Raw genomic sequence first — 21,981 nt, 5'->3', positions numbered from 1 at the left:
AGAGACTTGAGATGAGACAATGGAGCCACCCTGTGGCCATGTGAAAAATGTGTCTCAAGTTGTTAGTGTTCTGTTTGGAGTAATTCTTTCATCCCAGGCAAAATGGCCAGTGCGATACTTTAGGAAATGGCCTTAAGTTGTTTGAGAATAGTTCACAAATGATTGACAAATGGGATGTAGTGTCATGGAATTCCTGCAGTGCAGAAGGAGACCATGACCATCGAGTCTGCATCAACCCAGGGAAAGAGCACCCTAACCTAGGCCCATAATCCCACATAACCTTTGGACACTTAAGGGCCAATTTAGCATGGCCAATCCATCTAATCTGCACATCTTTGGACTGTGGGAGGAGATTGGAGCACCTGGAGGAAACCCACACAGACACAGGGAGAATGTGCAAACACCACGCAGTCACCCGAGGTCAAAATCAAACCTAGGTCCCTGGCACTGAGGCAACAGTGCTAACCGCCATGCCACCTTTATATTTTTCAAATATTGGGAAGTTTAGACCATAAGACATGGGAGCAGAATTAGGCCACTTGGCCCATCGAGTCTGCTCAGACATTCAATCATTACTGATATTTTTCTCATCCCCATTCTCCTGCCTTCTCCCCATAACCACGGATCACCTTATTGATCAAAAACTATCTATTTCTGTTTTAAAGACACTCAGTGATTTGGCCTCCACAGCCGCCTTCAGCAGACTTCCAGAGATTCATCACCCTCTGGCTGAAGAAATTCCTCCTGGAATTTTTTAGGCATTTTTTTGAAGCTATTCTTTTTGATCCCTGCTTCAAAGTCCATTCCATTAGCCACTGATTACTTCCTGGCAACAGATCGGAGAGGGAAGTTATTTATTTTTATGGTAATATTAACTATCATGTATAAAGAAAAGAAATAGCTATTTCACCGTTGCCCATTAAGTTCACCTTCCTCTTTTTATAGTTGCATCAGAGGAAGATTATTGGAAGTAAATGAAAGCATTCTACAGGAGCCCAGCCTTCTACAAGAAAAGGTAATAGAGTATCTCAAACTAACTTACTGGAGTTTATTTTATTTCACATATTCTAATATTAAATTCTTTCTTTCCCCTCCAGCCCTCTACAGAAGGATATATTGCTGTTGTGTTACCCAAGTTTGAAGAAAGCAAAAGTATAACCCAAGGTTTAATTAACCAGGAGCTGTATCAAGATGTTATTTCAAAGAGACAGAAGGAAGCAGAAGAATTGGGAAATACTGACCTCAAAGGTCTAGGCCCTCCAGCTCTTAACAATTTGAGTAGTCCTTGAGTAGTTGTGAAGGCTCCCTTTTATTTCCAAAAGAAAATAAAATCAGCAATATGCTTTAAATATAAACTTATTGTGTTTGGACAGACAGCATACATGGGTGAATCAATCGTGTTTGCCCTTGGATAACTGGGAGTGATTTTTAAAAGAAAATTAACCTTGCTCAGCCGTACCTCATTGAAAAGACACTGTTTAAAACATAATTTGAAAATAAATTTGTGTTGGCCCATATCACCTGTTTTATTTGCTGGAAATATCAGATTAAAGCTGTTTTTTATATGTAAAACTGACTGGTGGAATCTCTCGTGTGGTTTGAAATAATAAACTCAAATTTGCAAGTTCCATGAAGGATTGTTGCTGTCTAATAGGACATTTAAACGGAAAACACCGATGAAGTAGTAAATATCATTCAGAAATGAGGGGCAGGATACCCTGATTGAGACTAAAAGTGTTGACGCCGGCACTGAATCGGGAGTGTTCCACGGCCCCCCAGTCTTCGCAGTGGGGCCCATGACACTCACCACCTGTTCCACCGCTGCCAGTCCCGGAGCCATTCAAGACATGCAAATAGGCCAACACACTTCCCCACGTGAAACTAGTGCAATTCCAACTGACGGCTGATTCGCTGGATTGCCACTCAAGAGCTTGACGAGCTGGAACTGCATGTAAGCACTCCACACAGTCTCATTCCAGCCAAGAAGATGGCACCCCAAAGAACACCATCCTGCTTTGGGGACACAGAGCTCGAGATGATGCTGGATGCTGTGGAGGAGAGGTGGGACACCCTGTTCCCCAGGGTGGAAAAGAGGCTGCCACCTGCCGATGTTAACCGGGCCTGGCAGCGGTAGAACAGGTGGTGAGTGTCATGGGCCCCACTGCGAAGACTGGCCAGCAAGGCCACAAGAAGCTGCACAACCTCCTCGGGGCAGCCTGGGTGAGCCACCACCTTTGCCTCTGGCACCACCCCCATCCTGCAATCTGCATGTGCCCCACCCACCCCCCTCCCCAGGGGGCGATCAAACCCCAGCCTCCGAGTGCCCCTTGCACCCCATCCTGCACCACACGTCAACACCGGGCGGTGCAAGTGTTGACGTGTAAAGGGCGGCACAGTGGTTAGCACTGGGACTGCAGCACTGAGGACCCAGGTTTGAATCCCAGCCCTGGGTCACTGTCCGTGTGGAGTTTGCACATTCTCCCTGTCTACATGGGTTTCTTTTTTTTTATAAATAATTTTTATTGAAATTTTTACAAAATATAAACATCTTAACTTTGTTAACATACAACCGCGTGACCTCCCATGAACAGTACCCCCCCAGCTTCAAGAGCAACTTTAAACAAAAGGATCAAGAACAAAAACAAAGAAAAAGAAAGAAGAAAAAAACAAAAGAGAAGGAAAAAAAAGAGAGAGATAGCATGCTCCACAAACCCATGTGCACAGTTCTCCCTCCCCCCCCCCCCCCCCCCCCGGGTTGCTGCTGCTGTCGGCCTATTTCCCTACCGTTCCGCCAAGCAGTCTGGTCTGGGCCACTGGGGCGACTCCTGGCCTCTTCCCCCGTCGGGATTTGCCTCCTCAGCTCCGTTGGGGGCCTTTAAAAAAGCCCCGAAGTCCCGTTAATCTCGGGAGCCGCCGAACGTACAGCTCAGCTGTTCATTGGTGCCACCGGAAGTCGTCGACATGGGTTTCACCTCCACAATCTTGAGATGGTCAGGTTAGGTGGATTGGCCACGCTAAATTGCCCTTAATTGGAAAAAAAAAATTGGGTGCTCTAAATTTATTTTTTAAAACGCTTGTACCGCCCTGCACGGGGCACAACCCACAGAGTACCCTTCGTCATCCAGTACTTTCCTGGAGCGGAGAAACTACGACATCTTCTTTCCAGCCTTCAACATGTCATCGATGAAGATGAACATCTTGCCAAGGTCATCCCCACTACTTGCCTTCAAACAACCTCAAACAAACCATTGTTTGCAGCAAACTACCCAGCCTTCAGAACAGCGACCACGACACCACACAACCCTGCCGTGGTAATCTCTGCAAGACGTGCCAGATCATCGACTTGGATACCACCATTACACGTGAGAACACCTCCCACTAGTACGCGGTACATGCTCATGTGACTCGGCCAACGTTGTCTACCTCATACGCTGCAGGAAAGGATGTCCCGAAGCGTGGTACAGTGGCGAGACCATGCAGACGCTGCGACAACGAATGAACGGACATCGCACGACAGTCACCAGGCAGGAATGTTCCCTTCCAGTCAGGGAACACTTCAGCAGTCAAGGGCATTCAACCTCTGATCTCCGGGTAAGTGTTCTCCAAGGCGGCCTTCAGGACGCGCGACAATGCAGAATTGCCGAGCAGAAACTTATAGCCAAGTTCTGCACACATGAGTACGGCTTCAATCGGGACCTGGGATTCATGTCACATTACATTCATCCCCCACCATCTGCCCTGGGCTTGCTAAATCCTACCAACTGTCCTGGCTAGAGACAATTCACACCTCTTTAACCTGGGGTTACCCTTATCTTTGGATCTGTAAAGATTTAATTGCCTGCAAATGCTCGCATTCTAAGCATTGTCTGGCATCTTTGAATTTGTCCATACATATGTTTCTGGAGCATACCTCTTCATTCACTTGAGGAAGGAGCTGCGCTCCGAAAGCTCGTGTTTGAAACAAACCTGTTGGACTTTAACCTGGTGTTGTAAGACTTCTTACTGTGCTCACCCCAGTCCAACGCCGCCATCTCCACATTATAAATATGAGAAAAGCCAATAAAAAGATTTTCAAAAAAAAAAAAGGTGTCCATCATTCCCAGCCAAAACCTCGCAACACCCGGAGTAGCAGTCTGGGGAAGACGCTGACTTCTCATCACTACTGTCACCCGCACCCTCCACTATCTCAGAGACTCTCATCTCAGTGGGTCACTATAGTGAAGAGGCTCCCGTGACTCAATCTGGTATGCATGTCTCACATGGGGCGGTACATCTGGTGGAGTTAGGATTACCTGAGGGGGGCAGACAGTCGGAGGTCGGCCCGACCCGACCCCAGGGACTAGCCACCATCCACATGCGTCTCGTGCTTCTTAAAAGGACAGCCTCATCCATTCTGGAGATGCAGACGCAGAGCCAGGGACTACAACAGGAGATGTCTGCAATCTTCCAGCGCCTGCAGGTGGACTTGAAGCAGCTCAACCGCCTGCAGGAGCAGAAGGCGTTGTCGCCAGTGCGTGCTGCCCAGGCTAACACTGAATGGGTGGCATCCTCAGTGGAAACCTTGTGAGGGTCACGACCATGGATCAGGATGTCCAAAGCCTGGGGCACACTGTGCATGCAATGCTTGAGGTACTGGACCCGCAGCCCTGTCACAGGCTGCCATGTACCAAGGCCACATGGACATTGCTACGGCGCTCCAGAGCTTGGCACAATCACAATGGGCCATGGCTGTGGGTATTGAGAGCATTGGCTGGGCGCAGGCTGTCCTGAGCCATTCATAGAGGGACATGGCCCAGTCCCTGTGTTTCATGGCCATGAGCATTGAGACACTGGTTGAGACAAGAGGGCCTCCAGGACCAGCCGCACCCCTGTCCCAAGGAGAAGCCTGGGGCTTATGATGGTGACTCCCGCAGGAGTGGTGCGGGAATGCCACAGCGCCTCTGAGTTCCCCCCTACCTGTTGCTGGTGCATCCGTTGGACAGCAGGCAGGCCAGGGCGGCACTCGTCACCAGTGACACCCAAAAGTAGGCCACGTCCATTGAGGCTTGGTCGTTCCAGAGGATAGGTGCCAAGGGAACCCAGCTCACAGGGCAGGGATATGCAGCACGCTGCCTCCACATCTGATGTGCCACCTGGTAAACCACCTAGAAGGAGCAAGCATTAGATCATGTATGATTAGAAAGTTAGAAACCACACTTCTGGAGGCGGCCATGGAGTGAGTGGTCGCACATTTGGCAGCTCCCGTTCAAGACTTTTTTTCGGTCCTTTTCCCCCAGTTGCTGGGCGAATGTTTTTGGTGGAAAAAAATACAGAGAAAGTGGAAGAAAGTAAAGCTCCACTGGTGGTGTCGTTGGATGGATTCACGGACTAGAAGTGGGTCAAGAAGGAAGGAACTGTTGGAGCAAGAAATTCTTTGTGCACCCAGGTGAAGATGGCGGAGGCTAAAGGGTCGGCAATACCAGCCAATGGCCTATGGAGGAGCTGGTCGACTTCTTAAATGAGAAGTTCAGCCAGCAGAGGAGGAAAGCCCAGGAGGACCTGGCTAAGGTGGTGTAGAACAGCAAAAAGCAGGGATCGATCGGGTGGAGCAGAGGCTGGAGACCCAGAACTAGGTGATTCACAAAGTGGAAGAGGCGGTATGGGAGCACGAAGAGCAGCTTACCACCCCCCCACCTCCCCCAGCTGGTCATATGGAACGTGAGGGGGCTGGGGCGCGTGTTTGTGCATCTGAGGAGCTTGAAGGGAGACGTGGCCTTTTTGTTGCAAGAAATGCACTTGAATGTTGGGGACCAGACAAGGTTAAAGAAAGGTGGGTCGAGCAAGTCTTCCACTCAGGATTGATAAAAAGATTGGGCGGGGGGGGAGAGTGGTGGTGCTGATAAACAAGTGGGTAGCGTTTGAGGTAGGGAATATAGTGGCAGATTCAGGAGGAAGGTTCATGATGTGATTGGGAAACTGGAGGGGATGCCAGTGACCTTAGTTAATATTTATGCCCCAAACTGGGATGATGTTGAATTCATGGGGAGATCCCGGATCTGGACTCACACAAAATGAAAATCGCTTATTGTCATGAGTAGGCTTCAAATAAAGTTACTGTGAAAAGTCCCTAGTCGCCACATTCCGGCGCCTGTTCGGGGAGGCTGGTACGGGAATTGAACCGTGCTGCTGGCCTGCCTTGGTCTGCTTTATAAACCACCGATTTAGCTCTGTGCTAAACCAGCCCCAGACTGACATGGAGAACCGTTATAACGACAGCCATGCAGCATAGTTGAACGGTGGATCGGCATCTTAAAGATGCGGTTCCGATGCCTGGACTGTTCAAACCTGTTGATTATTGGGGGGGGGGGGGGGGACTTTAACACAATCATTGAACCAAGTTTGGACTGGTCAAGTCCGCGGTTCAGGGAACGCGGGGGGGGGGGGGGGGGGGTGGACCCGCGGAGGTTTGGGAGGCCAATGGCGAAGGAAGTTTCGTACTCCCATGTGCACAGGGTGAACTCGCGGATCGAATCCTTTGTTGGCTAAGACGCTGCTAGCGGGAGTCGTTGACTCGGGTTCTCGGCGATTGTGGTCTCAGACCACGCGCTGCACTGGGTAGGAGGGAGGGGCAGCTCCCGCAGTGGAGGCTGGATGTGTGGTTGCTAGCGGATGAGGAGGTGTGTGAGCGAGTGAGGGCTGCCATCCGGGGGGGTATGTGGAGCTGAATGTACTGGAGTGGGGGAGGGAAGGTGGGTGGCTAATGGTTGGGGGGGGGGGGGGGAACGGAGATTGTATGGGTATGGGGAGGTGGGACACGGTAGCAGGGCTGCCGGGTGGCCAAACCTCCTCGTTAGCGAGCCTGGAGGTGATGAGTTTCTCCCTGACCAATGGAGCCTCCTGTGCCTGCCCATGCCCGATCTATCCTGGCCACTCTCCTCATCCTCCTCGTAGGATGAAGCCTGGAGTGCCTCTTCCTCCTCCTCCTCCAGCATGTCTCCCCTCTGCAGCACGCTGTTGTACAGAACACAGCAGGCCTGCAGGACATGAGAGACGCTCCGAGGGCTGTATTGGAGGGTCCCACCAGAACAGTCCAGGCAAAGGACCGGCATCTTTAAGATGCTGATCCACCGCTCAATTATGCTGCATGGGTGTCGTTATAATGGTTCTCCATGTCAGTCTGGGGCCACCGGACAGGCGCCATTAGTCATGCCCGCAGTGGATAATCCCTGATGCCCAAGAGGCAACCCCTCACCCGGGGGAGTGTTTTGAAGGTGTTGGGCACCGTCGATTGCACCAGGATAAATGCATTGTGCATGCTGCCTGGCTATCAGGCGCAAACATGCATGATGTGTATCCGGTGGTCACACATCACATGCACATTCATGGAATGGCCGCTCTTTCTATTGATGAACGCACACCCTCATGCACCTATGCCAGAGGGGGGACTTGTGTCCCATCGATCACACCCTGGCCCTAGGGCATGCCAGTGATGGTGGAGAATCCACTGCCAAGGCAACCTGGTGGGCTCGGTCCACATTGAAGTTAATATAGTCTGCTGCCAGAAATAGGGCATCCGTGATGGTGTGGATGCACTTGTGTACCAATATCTGCGAGATCCCCAGGTTCCCACAAGGCATCGGAAAGGACCCCGTGACAAACATGTTCAGGGCAACCGTTACCTTGACAGCCACCCGTAGCAGGTGTCCTCAATACCCCCGCAGTTCCAGGTGCGCCATCATTTGGCACAGATGCCACACAGTCTCTCTGGTTAGCCGAAGTCTTTGGCGACACGCTTGGTCTGGGAGGTCCTCCAGGCGCTAATATGTGGCCCGATATGTCACCTCTTTCACTCCTCCCTCCTGGACCATTGGACAGCTGGCCTCTGCTCCATTGGGCAGGCTCCTGTCGTGCAGGGTCCTCCCCAAGCAACACCTGTGCCTGCAGCCTGTCGTCCGCAAGAACTGCTGTGGCCAGGTAGAAAGCAACCATTCCTAGCTGAACACCAAAGTCCATTCTCCACAGGGGCAGATATGTTAGCATGGTGAGGCCTGTGCCCACCATGGTGGCATTCGGTTGCACTGCAGCACCTGCATGCCCTCCCTCCCCCCCAAATCCCTTTGTTCCATCAGTGCCTCTAACCCTACCACCCATCCCTGCCGACAGGGGTACCAGTGGCTGGCGCTACCCATGTCAGCGATATGCTCTACGATGTGCGGCCTCCAGTGGGGTCTACTATGGATGTTCTCCTTGGATGGGCCGTGTGATATTCCGCCAGCAGGGTGGTACCTGGTTGTTGAGTGGAGGGGGTTACTTTATGTGCCACCGACAGCCTCCATTCTTGCTGGCGTGTGGGCAGGGCCCATGGATGGAGCTGGGCAAGTGGGGGTGGGTACCTGGGCACCCACCCTGGAGGTGGGTAGCTGTAATGTGCTGTGAGTCATATGTGCGTCACACAGGTTGTGACATACTGACTTGGGGAAAAATGGATGGGAGCAGAGGCGCATTAGGCAGGCATGGCTTGGAGACAGCTGGTGGTCCTGCGGAGTGGGCTAGCTGATAATACCACTGGTGGTATCTCTGCCCTGAGATGGACAGTATGCCAGGGAGGGTGCCAATGGCCCCAGGGCATGCATCTGCTGTCTTGAGTGCTTACTTGCTTCCCCTGCAATGGGGCTGCACTTCTGATGAGTGAACTGAGGAGTTCTGGCACCTGGTTAGGCCACTGGGTGTGCATGGCCATGCCCCTCCCATTGATAGGTCCGTTGGGAGTTCCCACGGGGTAGTCGGGTGGTGGGGGGGCACCCAAACGAGCGGTGGTGCTCTGCACAGATATAGGACACAGTAGGCAGTCGGTGGAGTGCACAACCAGGTGGCTGTCTTGTAGGCTGCGGCAATGGTGGTACGTGCCCTACCACCCCAATCCCGGGGAGGACACCCCAAACCCATGGCCAGTCTTCGAGTTGATTCCCGCCCAGCCAGCACCACGACTGTCAGCCCAATGTTCCAAGTTTGGAAACTTTTCTTACCTCTCTCTCCCTCTGCAGCCACGGCGGCCAACCCCCTGTTTTTAAATACCACAACTCCACTGGCGTCACTTCTGCCTGGCAGGGGTGGAGCATCACGGATGCCCGGAGAATACCGAGTCGACCCCGTAATGATATGCCGACGCATGCAAATACTGGTTTTGCATACCGACACGGGGCGTGGAGCTCGTTGATGCCACCAGCGGGACACCGGAGCGGAAGGTCAGTTTGGTGCCTGTTTCCGAACTCTATTTTTGGCAGACGCCCGATTGTGGGGATATTTGTGGAGCCTCCTCCTCCAGTTAGTTATTCAATTGTCCACTACTGATGTGATTAGCTTAGATCTGATTTGTTCATTGTGGAATCACTTGCTGCTTTTGCTGTTTGACATGGGAAGGTGTTGCGTTGTAGCTGCATTAGTTTGACACCATATGTTTAGGTATGCTACGACTGCTTCTGGCATGCTGTCCTGCATTCTTCATTGGTTGGGTATAGAACCTCATGGATCCCCAGTTTTGCATTAATCTTTTTGAAATCTATACCATTTAGTGTGATGATAATGCCATAACGTGATGGATATTCTCAACGTAAAGACAGGACTTGCTTTCCTTAAGAACCGTGGTGGTCACTCCTACCAATACTGTCATGGAGAGATACATCTCCGACAGGTAGATTGGCAAAGTCAAGCTAATGTAGATTTTTCCCTCACCTTCTGTTGCCGACCTATTCTAGCAGCTACATCCTTTGGGATCCAGCCAGCTGAGGGATTACAGAACCATTTTTGATCATGGACACGAAAGTCCACCATCCAGAGTACATTCTCTGCCCTTACCACCCTCAGTGATTTGTCAGTGTTCAACGTGGAGGAGCTCTCATTCATCAGCTGAGGAAGGGTGGCTAGGTGGTAATCAGTAGGAGGTTTCCTTGCCCATATTTGACCTGGTGCCATGAGACTTCATGGCATCCAGTCTATATTGAGAACTCACAGGGAAACTCCCTCCCGACTGTATGCCACTGTGCCTCCAATTTTGGTTGATATGTCCTGTCGGTGGGACAGCTCTCCCATTTTTGGCACGAGTGCCCAGATGCTAGTAATGGAGGACTTTGCAGGGTCGACAGGGCTGGGTTTGCGGTGTCATTTCTGGCACCTTGGTATTTTTGTAGACTTTGTAGCAGCTTGCTCGGCCATTTCAGAGGGCAGTTAAGGGATTCCTGCATCGCTGTGGGTCAAGGATGGCAGATTTCCTTCCTTGCAGGGCATTAGTAAATCAGATAGGTCTATTATGACAAGCGACAATGGTTTCATGGTCACGATTACCAAGGCTAGCTTTTTAATTCCATATCTAGGGACTAAATTTAAATTCCACCAACAGCCACGGTGGATTTCAAACCCATGGCCCCAGAGCATTAACTGGTCTGTGGATTACTGGTCCAGTGACATTACCATACCCCACTGCCCCCCCCCCCCCCCCCCCCCCCCATTGTAGTTAATCTACTATTGATCTTGAATGATCTGATGTGCATTTACAAAGTTTTGTTTTTGAATGTTGGTTTTCAAATTAACTTCAAGGGTTTAGTCACATAAAGTTACTCTACTCGTAATACAGTGAATTCAAATCCCCCAATAAAAGTTTGCGAATTTGAATTGTTTTTTAAAAATCTGGTATTGGACCATAAGTCAGTCACATTGTTGTAAAACTCCAACTTGTTCATTAATTGAAGGAAAGCTTGTGTAGGCTTGAGAGATGAACAGACACTTCCAACACAGATGAAGGTTCAACTCCATTTTATTAACTACTTCTGACTAACTAACACACGATGACTGTGGGTCTAAATGATGCTAACTTGAACTGGAGACCTAAGCCTTGTCCGAACCAGTTGATTCTCTCAGCACGTGTTGGGAGTCTGTGCTGAGCTGAATAAGTTCCTGTTGCACTCAGAGGCAGCACCCAGAATGAACAGGAACCGTGGTGCCCTCTGCCTTTATAGTGTGTGTATTCTAACTGGTGAGTGGCTGCGGTGATTGTACATGTTGATTGGTCCCTGTGTGTGTCCATCAGTGTGTGCCTGCACCATGATATACTGGTATATATTATGACATCCCCCTTTATGTAAAAAAAATGTTGATCTCGGCATGTGCCAATAAATAGTGTGGGTGTGTGGAGAATGTACCTAGCTACGCAAGAGGTGTGAAGACATATGTACAAGGCTATATACAGGGAACAAGACTATTTACAGAGGAAGGTGCCTGGTGCAGATGACTACCATGAACTGGAACAACCAATGAATCTATTTACAAATCACTGGATAACGAATGCAACAACAAAAAATATGGGAAAAAGAACATTTCAGAGAGTCCACATGTGTGCAGAGTTCATGAGTTCAGTCTCTGAGGTGGGCGACGAACTCTGGTTGACCGGCTCAAGGGTGGGCAATGGCTGGCGGCTCAGGAGCCGGGAGGGCTGCAGCACTGTCAGGGGCAGGCAGAGTGACCGGAAGCGTGACACAGTCCACGGCGGGATCAGTAGAAGAGTTGGTCGGACGATCCCGTGACGACCCTGGAACCAGGCGAAGAGCACGCCTGTTGCAGCGCTGAATGGATCCATCCGGTAAGCGGACCAGGAAGGAGCGGGGGGCCACCTGCCTTAGAACGACAGCAGGTGCAGACCAGCCACCATCCGGGAGGTGGATGCGAACCTTGTCGTGTGGATGGATGTCAGGAAGGTCAACAGCCCATGAGTCGTATGAAGGTTTCTGCTGCAGTCGAGACACGTGCATGCGGTGGAGTACGGGGACCTGGTCGAGGTTGGGAGCAAGAATTGATGGCACCGTTGTTCCGAGGGTGTGGTTCATTAGCAGCTGAGCAGGCAACAGGCCGGTGGAGAGTGGGGCGGAGCGATAGGCCAGCAGAGCAAAATGGAAATCTGAGCCGGCGTCGGCGGCCTTGCTGAGGAGCCGCTTAACGATGAGGACCCCCTTTTCCACTTACCCCCAATCCAATGGGAATGGGGACTGGAAGTCACGTGCTGGAAATTGTAGTGTCGGGTGAAGCCGGCCCATTCCTGGCTTGCGAAACAGGGGCCATTGTCTGACATGACCGTCAGCGGAATGCCATGTCGGGCAAATGTCTCCTTACAAGCCCTGATCACAGCTGAGGATGTGAGATCGTGCAGCCTGATGACCTCCGGGTAACTGGAGATGTAGTTGATGATGATGACGTAGTCCCTGACCAATGAATGGAACAAGTCGATGCCCACTTTGGTCCAAGGCGATGTGACAAGCTCATGGGGCATCAGGGTCTCCCATGGTTGGGCGGGCTGAAAACGCTGGCAGTTAGAGCAGTTGAGCACCACATTGGCGATGTCATCATTGATGCCCGGCCAGTAGACGGCCTGTCTGGCCCTGCGGCGGCACTTCTTGATCCCTAAGTGCCCTTCATGGAGTTGCTCCAATACCAGCTGGCGCATGCTTTGTGGGACGACGATGCGATCCAATTTCAGGAGCACCCCGTCGACAACTGCCAGGTCATCGTGGACATTGTAAAATTGCGGGCATTGGCCCTTGAGCCACCCGTCCGACATTAGGCGCATCACCCGCTGCAGAAGTGGATCAGCCGCTGTCTCACGGCGAATTTGCATCAGTCGTGCATCCATAGTTGGCAAATGAGAGGCTGCAAACTGGACGTGAGCGTCTATTTGGCAAATGAAGCCGTCATGATCACACGGAGATGTGACCGACCTTGAGAGAGCATCGGCAACGGCAAGGCCTTTGCCCGGGGTATAGATCAGTTGAAAGTCGTACCTGCGCAGCTTGAGTAAGATACGCTGGAGGCGAGGCGTCATATCATTCAGGTCCTTCTTGATAATATTTACAAAGTGGTCTGTTTCAACCATGAACTGCAGAAATCCATAGACGCAGTCGTGGAACTTCATGACTCTGGTGAGAAGGCTGAGACACTCTTTCTCGATTTGCGCATAGCGCTGCTCTGTTGGAGTCATCGCCCGCGACGCATACGCAATGGAGGCCCATGACGAGGCCTCGTCTCGTTGCAGGAGCATGGCACCAATGCACGACTGACTGGCATCAGTAGAGATTTTGGTCTCTTTTGTCGGGTCTCTTTTGTCACCTCTGGTGGCAGCGGGATCGGCGGCGCGAGCGGTCCCCCGGGGTCCTGGGGGGGCGCGGGGCGATCGGATCCCGGGGGGTGCCCCCACGGTGGCCAGGCCCGCGATCGGGGCCCATTGATCGGCGGGCGGGCCAGTGCCGTGGGGGCACTCTTTTTCTTCCGCCGCCGCCACGGCCTCCACCATGGCGGAGGTGGAAGAGAATCCCCCAGCGCGCATGCGCCAGTGGTGACGTCAGCGGCAGCTGACGCACTGGTGCATGCGCGAACCGGCGAAGGCCTTTCGGCCAGCCCCGGCGCTGAGCGGTGGCGTCAAAGGCCGTTGTGCTGGTTTTGGCGCCAATTGGCGTGGTGCCACCTGCTCTGGCTCGGCCTAGCCCCTCAATGTGAGGGCTTGGCCCCCAAAGGTGCGGAGAGTTCCGCACCTTTGGGGAGGCCCGACGCCGGAGTGGTTGGCGCCGCTCCGCTACACCAGAAACTTGATACTTGACTGGCCGAAGGAACATTTGGCCCTATTGAGGCGGAGGCCGTGTTCGTGGATGCGCCTGAAAACACGCTGAAGGCGGGCGATGTGTTCCTGCGGGGTGGTCGACCAGACGATAATATCGTCTACATATACCTGGACGCCGTCAATCCCCTCCATCATCAGCTCCATGATCCGATGGAAAACTGCGGACGCAGAGATGATGCCGAATGGCATTCGGTTGTAGCAGAACCTGCCAAAGGGTGTGTTGTGTTGAACGTACACAGTTTCTTGCTGGACTCATCGAGTTGGATCTGCCAGAAGCCCTTCGAGACATCCAGTTTTGAGAATAGCTTGGCGTGGGCCATCTTGGACGTGAGCTCCTCACGTTTCGGAATCGGGTAGTGCTCCCGCATGGTATTCTGATTGAAATCTTTAGGATCAATATAGATCCGCAGCTCACCGGACGGCTTCTTGACACAGACCATGGAGCTTACCCAGTCTGTGGGTTCCGTTACCCTAGAAATGACTCCTTGGTCCTGGAGGTCCTGGAGCTGTTGCTTGAGGGATCCCTGAGGGCCGCTGGGACTCTGCGAGGTGGGTGAACGACAGGCGTGGTGTGGGGCTTGAGTAAAATTTTGTACGTGTAAGGGAGCGTGCCCATGCCTTCGAAAACATCATGGTATTGCTGGATGATGGAGTCGAGTTGCGCCCTGAAGTCTGTGTCAGAGGATGCAGGCACATCGCTTGAAGAGAGAGAGTGTACTCTCTGCACTAAGTGGAGCAGCTTGCATGCCTGCACACCAAGCAAGGAGGCTTTTGAGGCAGCAACAATCTCGAACAGGAGAATGACTGTGTGAGCACGATGTGTCACCTCAAGGCGGCAGGAGCCGCTGGCGGCGATGGCATTGCCATTGTAGTTGAGCAATTTACACGCAGATGGCAGGATGGACGCAGAGCTTGCGGAAATCAGATGATGCGATGAGATTGGCAGAAGCGCCAGTGTCCAGGAGGAACCTGAGAGGACCAGTTGACCGTAAGGGTGGCACACCACTCATCATCCTGGCTGACGCTGTGGACGTGGACAGGTTCAGTGCCATGGTTGGGGGACATCCTGTTGGTAGTAAAATGACGGCGATTTGGAACGGGACCTGTGGGTCACTGCAGGCATAGTCGGAATCAAGGTGTAGATTAGGTTCATTGATGGCAGGCTGGATAGCTCTGTGGGGCTGGGTGGACCTTCGAAAAGCAGCAGGCATGGAAGAGCTACACATTGTAGCGTAGTGGCCTCGTTTGCCACACTGCAGGCAGCGTTGGGACTTTGCGGCTTTAAGTGGGCGGAGCCGCAGTTGCCGCACACCGGATCGTCGGGACGTCCGACGCGCAACCACGCATGCGCGGAGCGATCCAGCATAGCGCGCTCTTGTGCGAAGCGGTCTGTGACGTCAGCGTGCTTGCTGCGTGTGGGCGCGGGACTCCATGAAAAACGCACAAAATGGCCGCCATCATTCAGGTCCAGAGCCTGAAGAGATTTTATCATCTGGACCCGTTCTGCCTCGTAGGAGGCTTGCTGCGCCGTTTCAGCAGCCTGGATGCATGAGTAGCGCGTGGAGGCATGCTCATGAAGCACACAGGTCTCAATGGCCGTAGAGAGAGTGAGCTGCTTTACTTTTAGCAGCTGCTGGCGCAGGGGCTCAGATTGAACACCAAAAACAATCTGGTCATGGAACATGGAGGCAGAGGTGGACCTGTAGTTGCAGGACTGCGCAGGGACGTGGAGGTGGGTAATAAAGGACTGGAAAGGCTCGTCCTTACCCTGAATTCGCTGCTGAAACATGTATCTCTTGAAGCTCTCGTTGACCTCGACCGCGCAGTGGCTGTCAAACTTCAGAATTATGGTCTTGAACTTCGATTTGTCCTCCCCCTCATCGAGGCTTGTATTCCAGACTCATCAACATTGATGACTCTCAGCTGCCCTCTGATGTGGTCGACAAACCATTCTGTTGTATCAAATTAAGAATGTGGTGGGAATTTGATGGTGTTAAGTAATAATCGGCTAGAAATGTGATCATGCCATTGATACCGACACCTGAGAATGAAGTTTTGTTCTTAAGATCCAGGCTGAGATTACTGGGACAGAGCAGTTTTGTTCCAGCCATTCTCTCGCTTTGTTTAGGAATATACTGGGCTGGATTCTTCGAGCTTCCACGCCAAAATCGCATTTGGCCCAGGGGCGGAGAATGGCCGTTTACCTGGAAATCCGGTCCTCGAAGAATCGCTCGGGAATCTCTCGTGCGCGAACTACGCGGCGTGGGTAGAGGCTATTGACAGAGGCACCCACCCACGATTCACCACGCAAAACTGGCCGAGTTCCTGACGGCGTGGTTCGAACCATCTATCGGCCGTCGGGAATGTCGGGTGGTGGCTGCGCACTCAGTCCATGGCAGCCCTGGTGGGGGGCAGGGAGATCGATCACCGGGGGGAGGGGGGTGGCCTCCTGGATGGCCAGGGGAGCGGTGAGGCGTCATGGAACCGCGGGTGTGCACGATCTTGGGGGGGGGGGGGGGGGGGGGGGGGGGGGGGGGGGGGGCAGGCTACATTTTTGATGCTGCTCCGCGGTCCGAGTCCGCCATGTCCCACGGGGCGGCCACTACAGGTCGCCATCATGCGCATGCGAGTCCTGAGTGAAACTCCAGTGTTTTTATGCTGCCGTGGGAACATTGAAATGAAAATGAAATGAAAATCGCTTATTGTCACGAGTAGGTGAAAAGCCCCTAGTCGCCACATTCCGGCGCCTGTTCGGGGAGGCTGTTACGGGAATCGAACCATGCTTGCTGGCTTGCCTTGGTCTGTTTTAAAAGCCAGCGAATTAGCCCAGTGAGCTAAACAGCCCCTAAATTGCCCCATTATTGGAGAATCCAGCCCACGGCTACAGCTGGAGAAAGCATTTTTGGTGGGAGTTTAGTTTTAGCTTTAAAATACTGTTGGGTGAGATGTGACAGTTAGATGTTCTGTCCAAAATATAACTGTCCTGTGCAAATAATATCAGCTGGATCTTAAGAGCCTCCACTTCTGCAGGGATTTCCACTTTTTGAAATGTGTCAACATCAAGTTCCCTCTTTGCAACCCACACACATAGACACCTGCAAGTTGTCCATAGATAATACCTACTCCTCTCTCTCTCTGGTGTGTGCACGCACTCAATACAAGATCTCCACACTCAATAAAGTCATCCTTTGTGCTCCCTTCCCACCTTTGTACCCCAAATTAATTTTACTCACCAGTTAAATGCAATATTAGCACTCAAATCAGGGGCTGTTTAGCACAGGGCTAAATCGTTGGCTTTGAAAGCAGACCAAGCAGGCCAGCGGAATGTGGCGACTAGGGGCTTTTCACAGTAACTTCATTTGAAGCCTACTCGTGACAATAAGCGAATTTCATTTTCATGTTTACAGAGTAAATTACACTAATTTATAAACACAACAGCAACTAAAGCTACAGTTTGTGTTACATCCCAAACTTCTAATCTTTAACTTTTACATTTTTCACAGCAAAATTGTGCAGCATTGAAATTCTATTTAATAGGACACTGTATCTAACATCTTGCCCATTATTCATAACTGAACATCTGGGCAGTCAGCACATCCTGAAGCAATATCATTTAGTTTTACTGTGTAATTAAAGAATGAATTATGCAGATCTTTGCTTGGTCAAAAAATGAACTGACTATATATTCATATCGGCTTTGATGTCGATCTAGAGAAAAAGCTTACTTTGAATTTTGTACCAAATTATAATTTACTGATTAGAGGTTTGGTCAGATTTATTCCTTATGCCAATATGAAACACACCAATGCTATGATTCCATTAAAATCTGCTGTGTCAACTGTTAACACATTGATATTAATGAAGAAGTAAGTAATTTAGGCCATAAATAGCAATGACTTTTTAAGTATGACAGATTAAAGCAGAATATGATCATTCATATCTTGTAACTTTTTTTATTCTTTCACTCTGTGGGGGTGTCACAGGATTAATAGCCCTCGAGCGGGTGATAGTGAGCCACGTCCTCGAATCGCTGTAGGCCATGTGGTGTCGGTACACACCCACATTGCTGTTTGGAAGGGAGTACCAGGATTTTGACCCAGTGAAATTGAAGGAATGGAGATTATGGGTGGGATTCTCCGACCCCCCGCCGGGTCGGAGAATCGCCGGGAGCCGCCGGGAATCCCGCCCCTGCCGTCTCCCGAAGTCTTTGGCACCAGAGATTCGGCGGGGGCGGGAATCGCGCCGCACCTGTCGGCGGGCCCCTCCCGGCGATTCTCCGGCCTGTGATGGGCCGAAGTCCCGCCGCTGTCATGCCGGTCCCGCCGGCGTGAATCAAACCACCTCCCGTAACGGCAGGACCAGGCGGCACGGGCGGGCTCCGGGGTCCTGGGGGGAGCCCGAGACGAGGTACCTCTCCATTCACCTGAGGAAGGAGCAGTACTCCGAAAGCACGTGTTTGAAACAAACCTGTTGGACTTTAACCTGGTGTTGTAAGACTTCTTAATGTGTAACAAGCACTGTAAATTGTTTTTTTAAAGAAGTTATTAACTTCAAAACTAAATTAACTAAACTGTGGATTAAGCAATTTGAATTGAGAGAGTGGCTGAAACAGTAGAGTGAACTATTCAGGATGTTGCCAGGTAAATTCTTGTAGGTGCAATAAGATTGTGCTAGCACGTGGGTGACTTGAGGTGCTGACAAGAGGAAAGTTTTGCTGAGAAAAGGCAAGGGACTGGTTCGACCTGAACAGGGGATAGTTACCAGGCAAAGTGGGTCAGAATTTTTAGCATTCATGTACTACCTGGTCTTAATGGTGTAGTTTTGAGATGACTTAAGGGCGGCTGTACAAGCACAAAGCAATCAAATGGCAGTCCGTTAAGTACTTAATTGATAAGACATCTGTAAGGTGAGAGAGGAAGTGAACACAAGAAGTTAGAGTGTGAATAAAAGTGATGGAACCTTGTACTGTATTTCCCTTCTTTATTCACAGGAAATCTAAATCCTGTGTCTAGTAGTCTTCTAGTTCACGGTTTTCTGCTCCAACCCTCACACCCTTTTCACCATAGTATTTATCAGAATTGGACAGCACGGGAATAATGTGTTGAATGACCACCTTTGCTGCTATATCATAAAATGGTAACTTAGAAAGTAGACCATTTGGTACAAATTCCGTGCCAGATCTCTTTCAAAGAGCAAATTAGTCCCACTCCCCTGCTTTTTCACAGACTCATTATTTCCCTTTTAAAGGCTGCTAATGAAAATCTACATCTACCATCGTACCAAGCAGTGCATCCTATCCTAACCAATTAAAGCACATCATCTCCAGTCTATTAATGTAACATTCTATGAATGATTTTCCTCAAAGTAATTGATGCTATCTTCCACAGCATTCAAGTAGGTATGGATTTCCCAAAGAACTACAGTAGAAAACCTCAGCAGATTTTTGAACTTGACTTCATTTAGAGTCGAGGCGAAAGCTTATTCAGCCATTGCACATTCAATTGGAATGTTATCAGTATCAAATCAAGCAGCACCAACAACTGCACTCCAACAAGTTCTGATGTCAAAGATTTTATTGCTTTTAGTCTCTCTCCGTTCCAGTTGTGGGCAGTACCAAGGCAGCTTCAAGACATGTAGCTTGAGCAGCATCCTGCACAATGTACGTACCTCCACAGGATCACAGTATCTTAACTTGAGTAGAAAGTTGCTGAGAGAACTTTCTCCCTCAGCCCAGCCATGTTATTTGAGTCATGGTCGGATGTTTAGTATTAGTACTCTTTTCAACAAATCAAGAATTTTATTGAATGTTAAGGTTTAACATTTCCAAAAATCATGTGATCTAGCAACACAAAGAGGAGGCAGGTGCAAGTGAAGATCCCATAAGACAGATAACTGGAATCAATTCACACAAGGTACATTTCGGTTGTTCACTATAAAAGCAAACATGTGAAAATTAAAAATATCTACCGGCTGTAAATATTGCATTGGTAAATTAAAACAAACTTTACAAGATTACCAAGAACACTGACCAAGTGCAGAAAGACCCTGGAAATATTTTCAAATGTTCTTGTGACAAACAGTAAATTCTTGCTGACAAGAAAAAAAAAATATTTTTACGATTATAGCTTATATTGAGCGCCTAGATTTTTCAGTGGGTTCAGTAGAGCGAAGTAACTCCAATTTAGGTTATGCCAAATAACACCATGAATGTCAATGAAGCATAAAAGTGGAAAAGTTCTGTTGACAAATGAAGATCATGACACATGTTGTAAAAACCGACAGTGTTAAGCAAAGACAACGGTGGGCGAAAAACAATTCCTTCATGAGTCAGATGTAAATGTATTAAGGACATCAGAAATTGAGGCATTGGACTGTTATTTATTGGGAGACAGATAATGTAAGACAAAGAACAAATTTGATTAAAATTTATATCACCAGCATGAAAAGTACTTTGTGTGCATGAAGTTCATTAAACAATAAGCAAAAGTGAAGATTAACGAATTAGAATTTTATTTTAAAAAATATAACTTTACATGTTAATTGTCCGAGAAATGTAAAAAAACTGCCTTTTCAGGTAATACAAATCCAGTAGAAGTTCTCTATACTAAATATTTCCAGTGGTTCATGCACCAACATTCCAACCCCACTGCATATCAAAATCACCAGAAAAAGAGTGACATTAGTTACAGAGTTCATGGGTGGAGATGGAGGGACAGGACATAAAGATTCTAGTCATTACAACTATCTGCTCTCTTAAACTCTTTGTAGTCTGCTTCATTGCTCTCTCTCTTAAAAGCAAAATACTTAATATTTTCAGAATAAAATATATTCATTATCAAGAACTTTTAATTTGTAGGTAGTAGGGAAAAAACACAAACTCAACATTCTGAATCGGAAAACTTAGACACAAGATCAGTCTCCATTATTCTGGTACAAATTTGACTAGAAGGTAGCCTGGGCCTTTCTCCTGAAAATTACACTTTAGCATTAGGAGGAGCAGGGGGAAGAAGATAGTGATGCACCTCATTTGATTTGAGTGCACCCAAGTTATCAAATTTGTTGCAATAGCCTTCCAATATAATAATTTGGTTTAGTTACCTTACACAACAATAACATATGCCTGTAATATCCAGTTTATGCTCTTACACATTTTTGACCATAGCAGCATCAAAGGACTAATCGCGTCAGTAAAACATTCACAAATGGATCAAAATAAACTATCAGCAGGCCAAGAAAAAAAATCCAGCATGAACACATTTCAGAGAAGATATTTAACCAAATTAGCCATTCCGTTAGTGTTAATTAAGATACGACAGAGCTAAAGAAAAAAAAACACTGTTTAAAGTAGGAGCCTGAAACCGTCAGATCACTAAGTGGCAGAATCTGTCAGGATAACACTAGTTTTCATCCATATTAAGTACTACAAATGTAACGAACATCAGTTACAGGGACTCTGAGCAGACAACTGAGTTTACAGTACATGTGACAATGATTTTTGTTTATATAGTGTTATGCCCACTCTAGAACCTCCTCTGTTATTTGCTTTCCAAGAACGTTAAATTTGCCATGTGCCTTTCCAGAGATTTCACACCAAATGTGTCTGTGTTCTTTCCATCTAAGCTCTCGCCATTGGCAACAGTTTGAAGTTGGTTTCCTCTCCAGCTGTGAGGAGAATCCATAAATGTCTGATCCACTTTACACTGTAAAAGGTTCAAAACAAATTACAGATCCTGGAGGACCACTAAACGCAAAAAAACAAACCACAATTTACATTCTATAAATAAAAACATATTCCATTAGTTTAACTGCTTTATTATATATTAGTAGGTTTCCTTTTTATAATCAGTTAAAGCCAAATCGATTTAGTACTGTCAAGGTTCAACTGAATTTTTCAAGTTATAATTCATTTAATCACAAAGTGGAGTTCCTAAAATATCATACATTTGCATGAGGATAGAAAAATTACAGTAGATTTTCCTTAGACCCATACTGGTTGGATCAAGAACAATAACCATTGCTTTGTTCACCCAATGCCCTGGGCAACTTTCCTCCTCAATTAAGCACAATAAAAAACAACAATCAGCTAAATGTTTTGGCCAGCTTTGGAACCAGTAGCCAACGCTGACCAGACAGAAAACTACCGATGGTGTCAAAGCTTCTCAATGCATTAGTGAATAGGTGGCAGGATGGCAGAGTAGACAGGTGGTCAAGAGGGTCAGAGTGGATAGTCAAAAGAGGAGTTGGGGGCAGTTATCTTGTTATCCAGCAATTGGACAAGGATTTTTCTTGCTAACATTTCCTAGGTAACTTCATGTAAGTAAGACGGAACTGTCCAAAGTGTGATG

At 49.1% G+C, this 21,981-nt stretch overlaps 2 protein-coding genes across 4 annotated transcripts in view; one reads left to right on the top strand and one right to left on the bottom strand.

Annotated features, from left to right (window-relative positions):
• Nucleotides 1-1,628, top strand: part of abitram (actin binding transcription modulator) — a 33,377-nt gene extending 31,749 nt beyond the window's left edge. For both annotated transcript variants that reach the window (XM_038797871.1, XM_038797872.1), the window contains exons 5-6: nucleotides 946-1,015; nucleotides 1,098-1,628. In XM_038797871.1, coding sequence (XP_038653799.1) covers nucleotides 946-1,015; nucleotides 1,098-1,289 — 262 coding nt within the window. In that variant the 3' untranslated portion in view covers nucleotides 1,290-1,628. The remainder of the gene's footprint in view (nucleotides 1-945; nucleotides 1,016-1,097) is intronic.
• Nucleotides 1,629-19,994: 18,366 nt separating this feature from the next.
• The window catches only part of ctnnal1 (catenin (cadherin-associated protein), alpha-like 1), a 459,393-nt gene continuing 457,406 nt past the window's right edge, over nucleotides 19,995-21,981 (bottom strand). Inside the window, exon 19 of one of the 2 annotated variants that reach the window (XM_038797868.1) lies at nucleotides 19,995-21,336. In XM_038797868.1, coding sequence (XP_038653796.1) covers nucleotides 21,172-21,336 — 165 coding nt within the window. In that variant the 3' untranslated portion in view covers nucleotides 19,995-21,171. The remainder of the gene's footprint in view (nucleotides 21,337-21,981) is intronic. The other variant, XM_038797869.1, reaches the window with a different exon arrangement.

This window comes from Scyliorhinus canicula, chromosome 5, assembly GCF_902713615.1.
Source record: "Scyliorhinus canicula chromosome 5, sScyCan1.1, whole genome shotgun sequence".
Classification (NCBI taxonomy): domain Eukaryota; kingdom Metazoa; phylum Chordata; class Chondrichthyes; order Carcharhiniformes; family Scyliorhinidae; genus Scyliorhinus; species Scyliorhinus canicula.
This window is presented reverse-complemented; position numbering and strand designations above follow the sequence as displayed.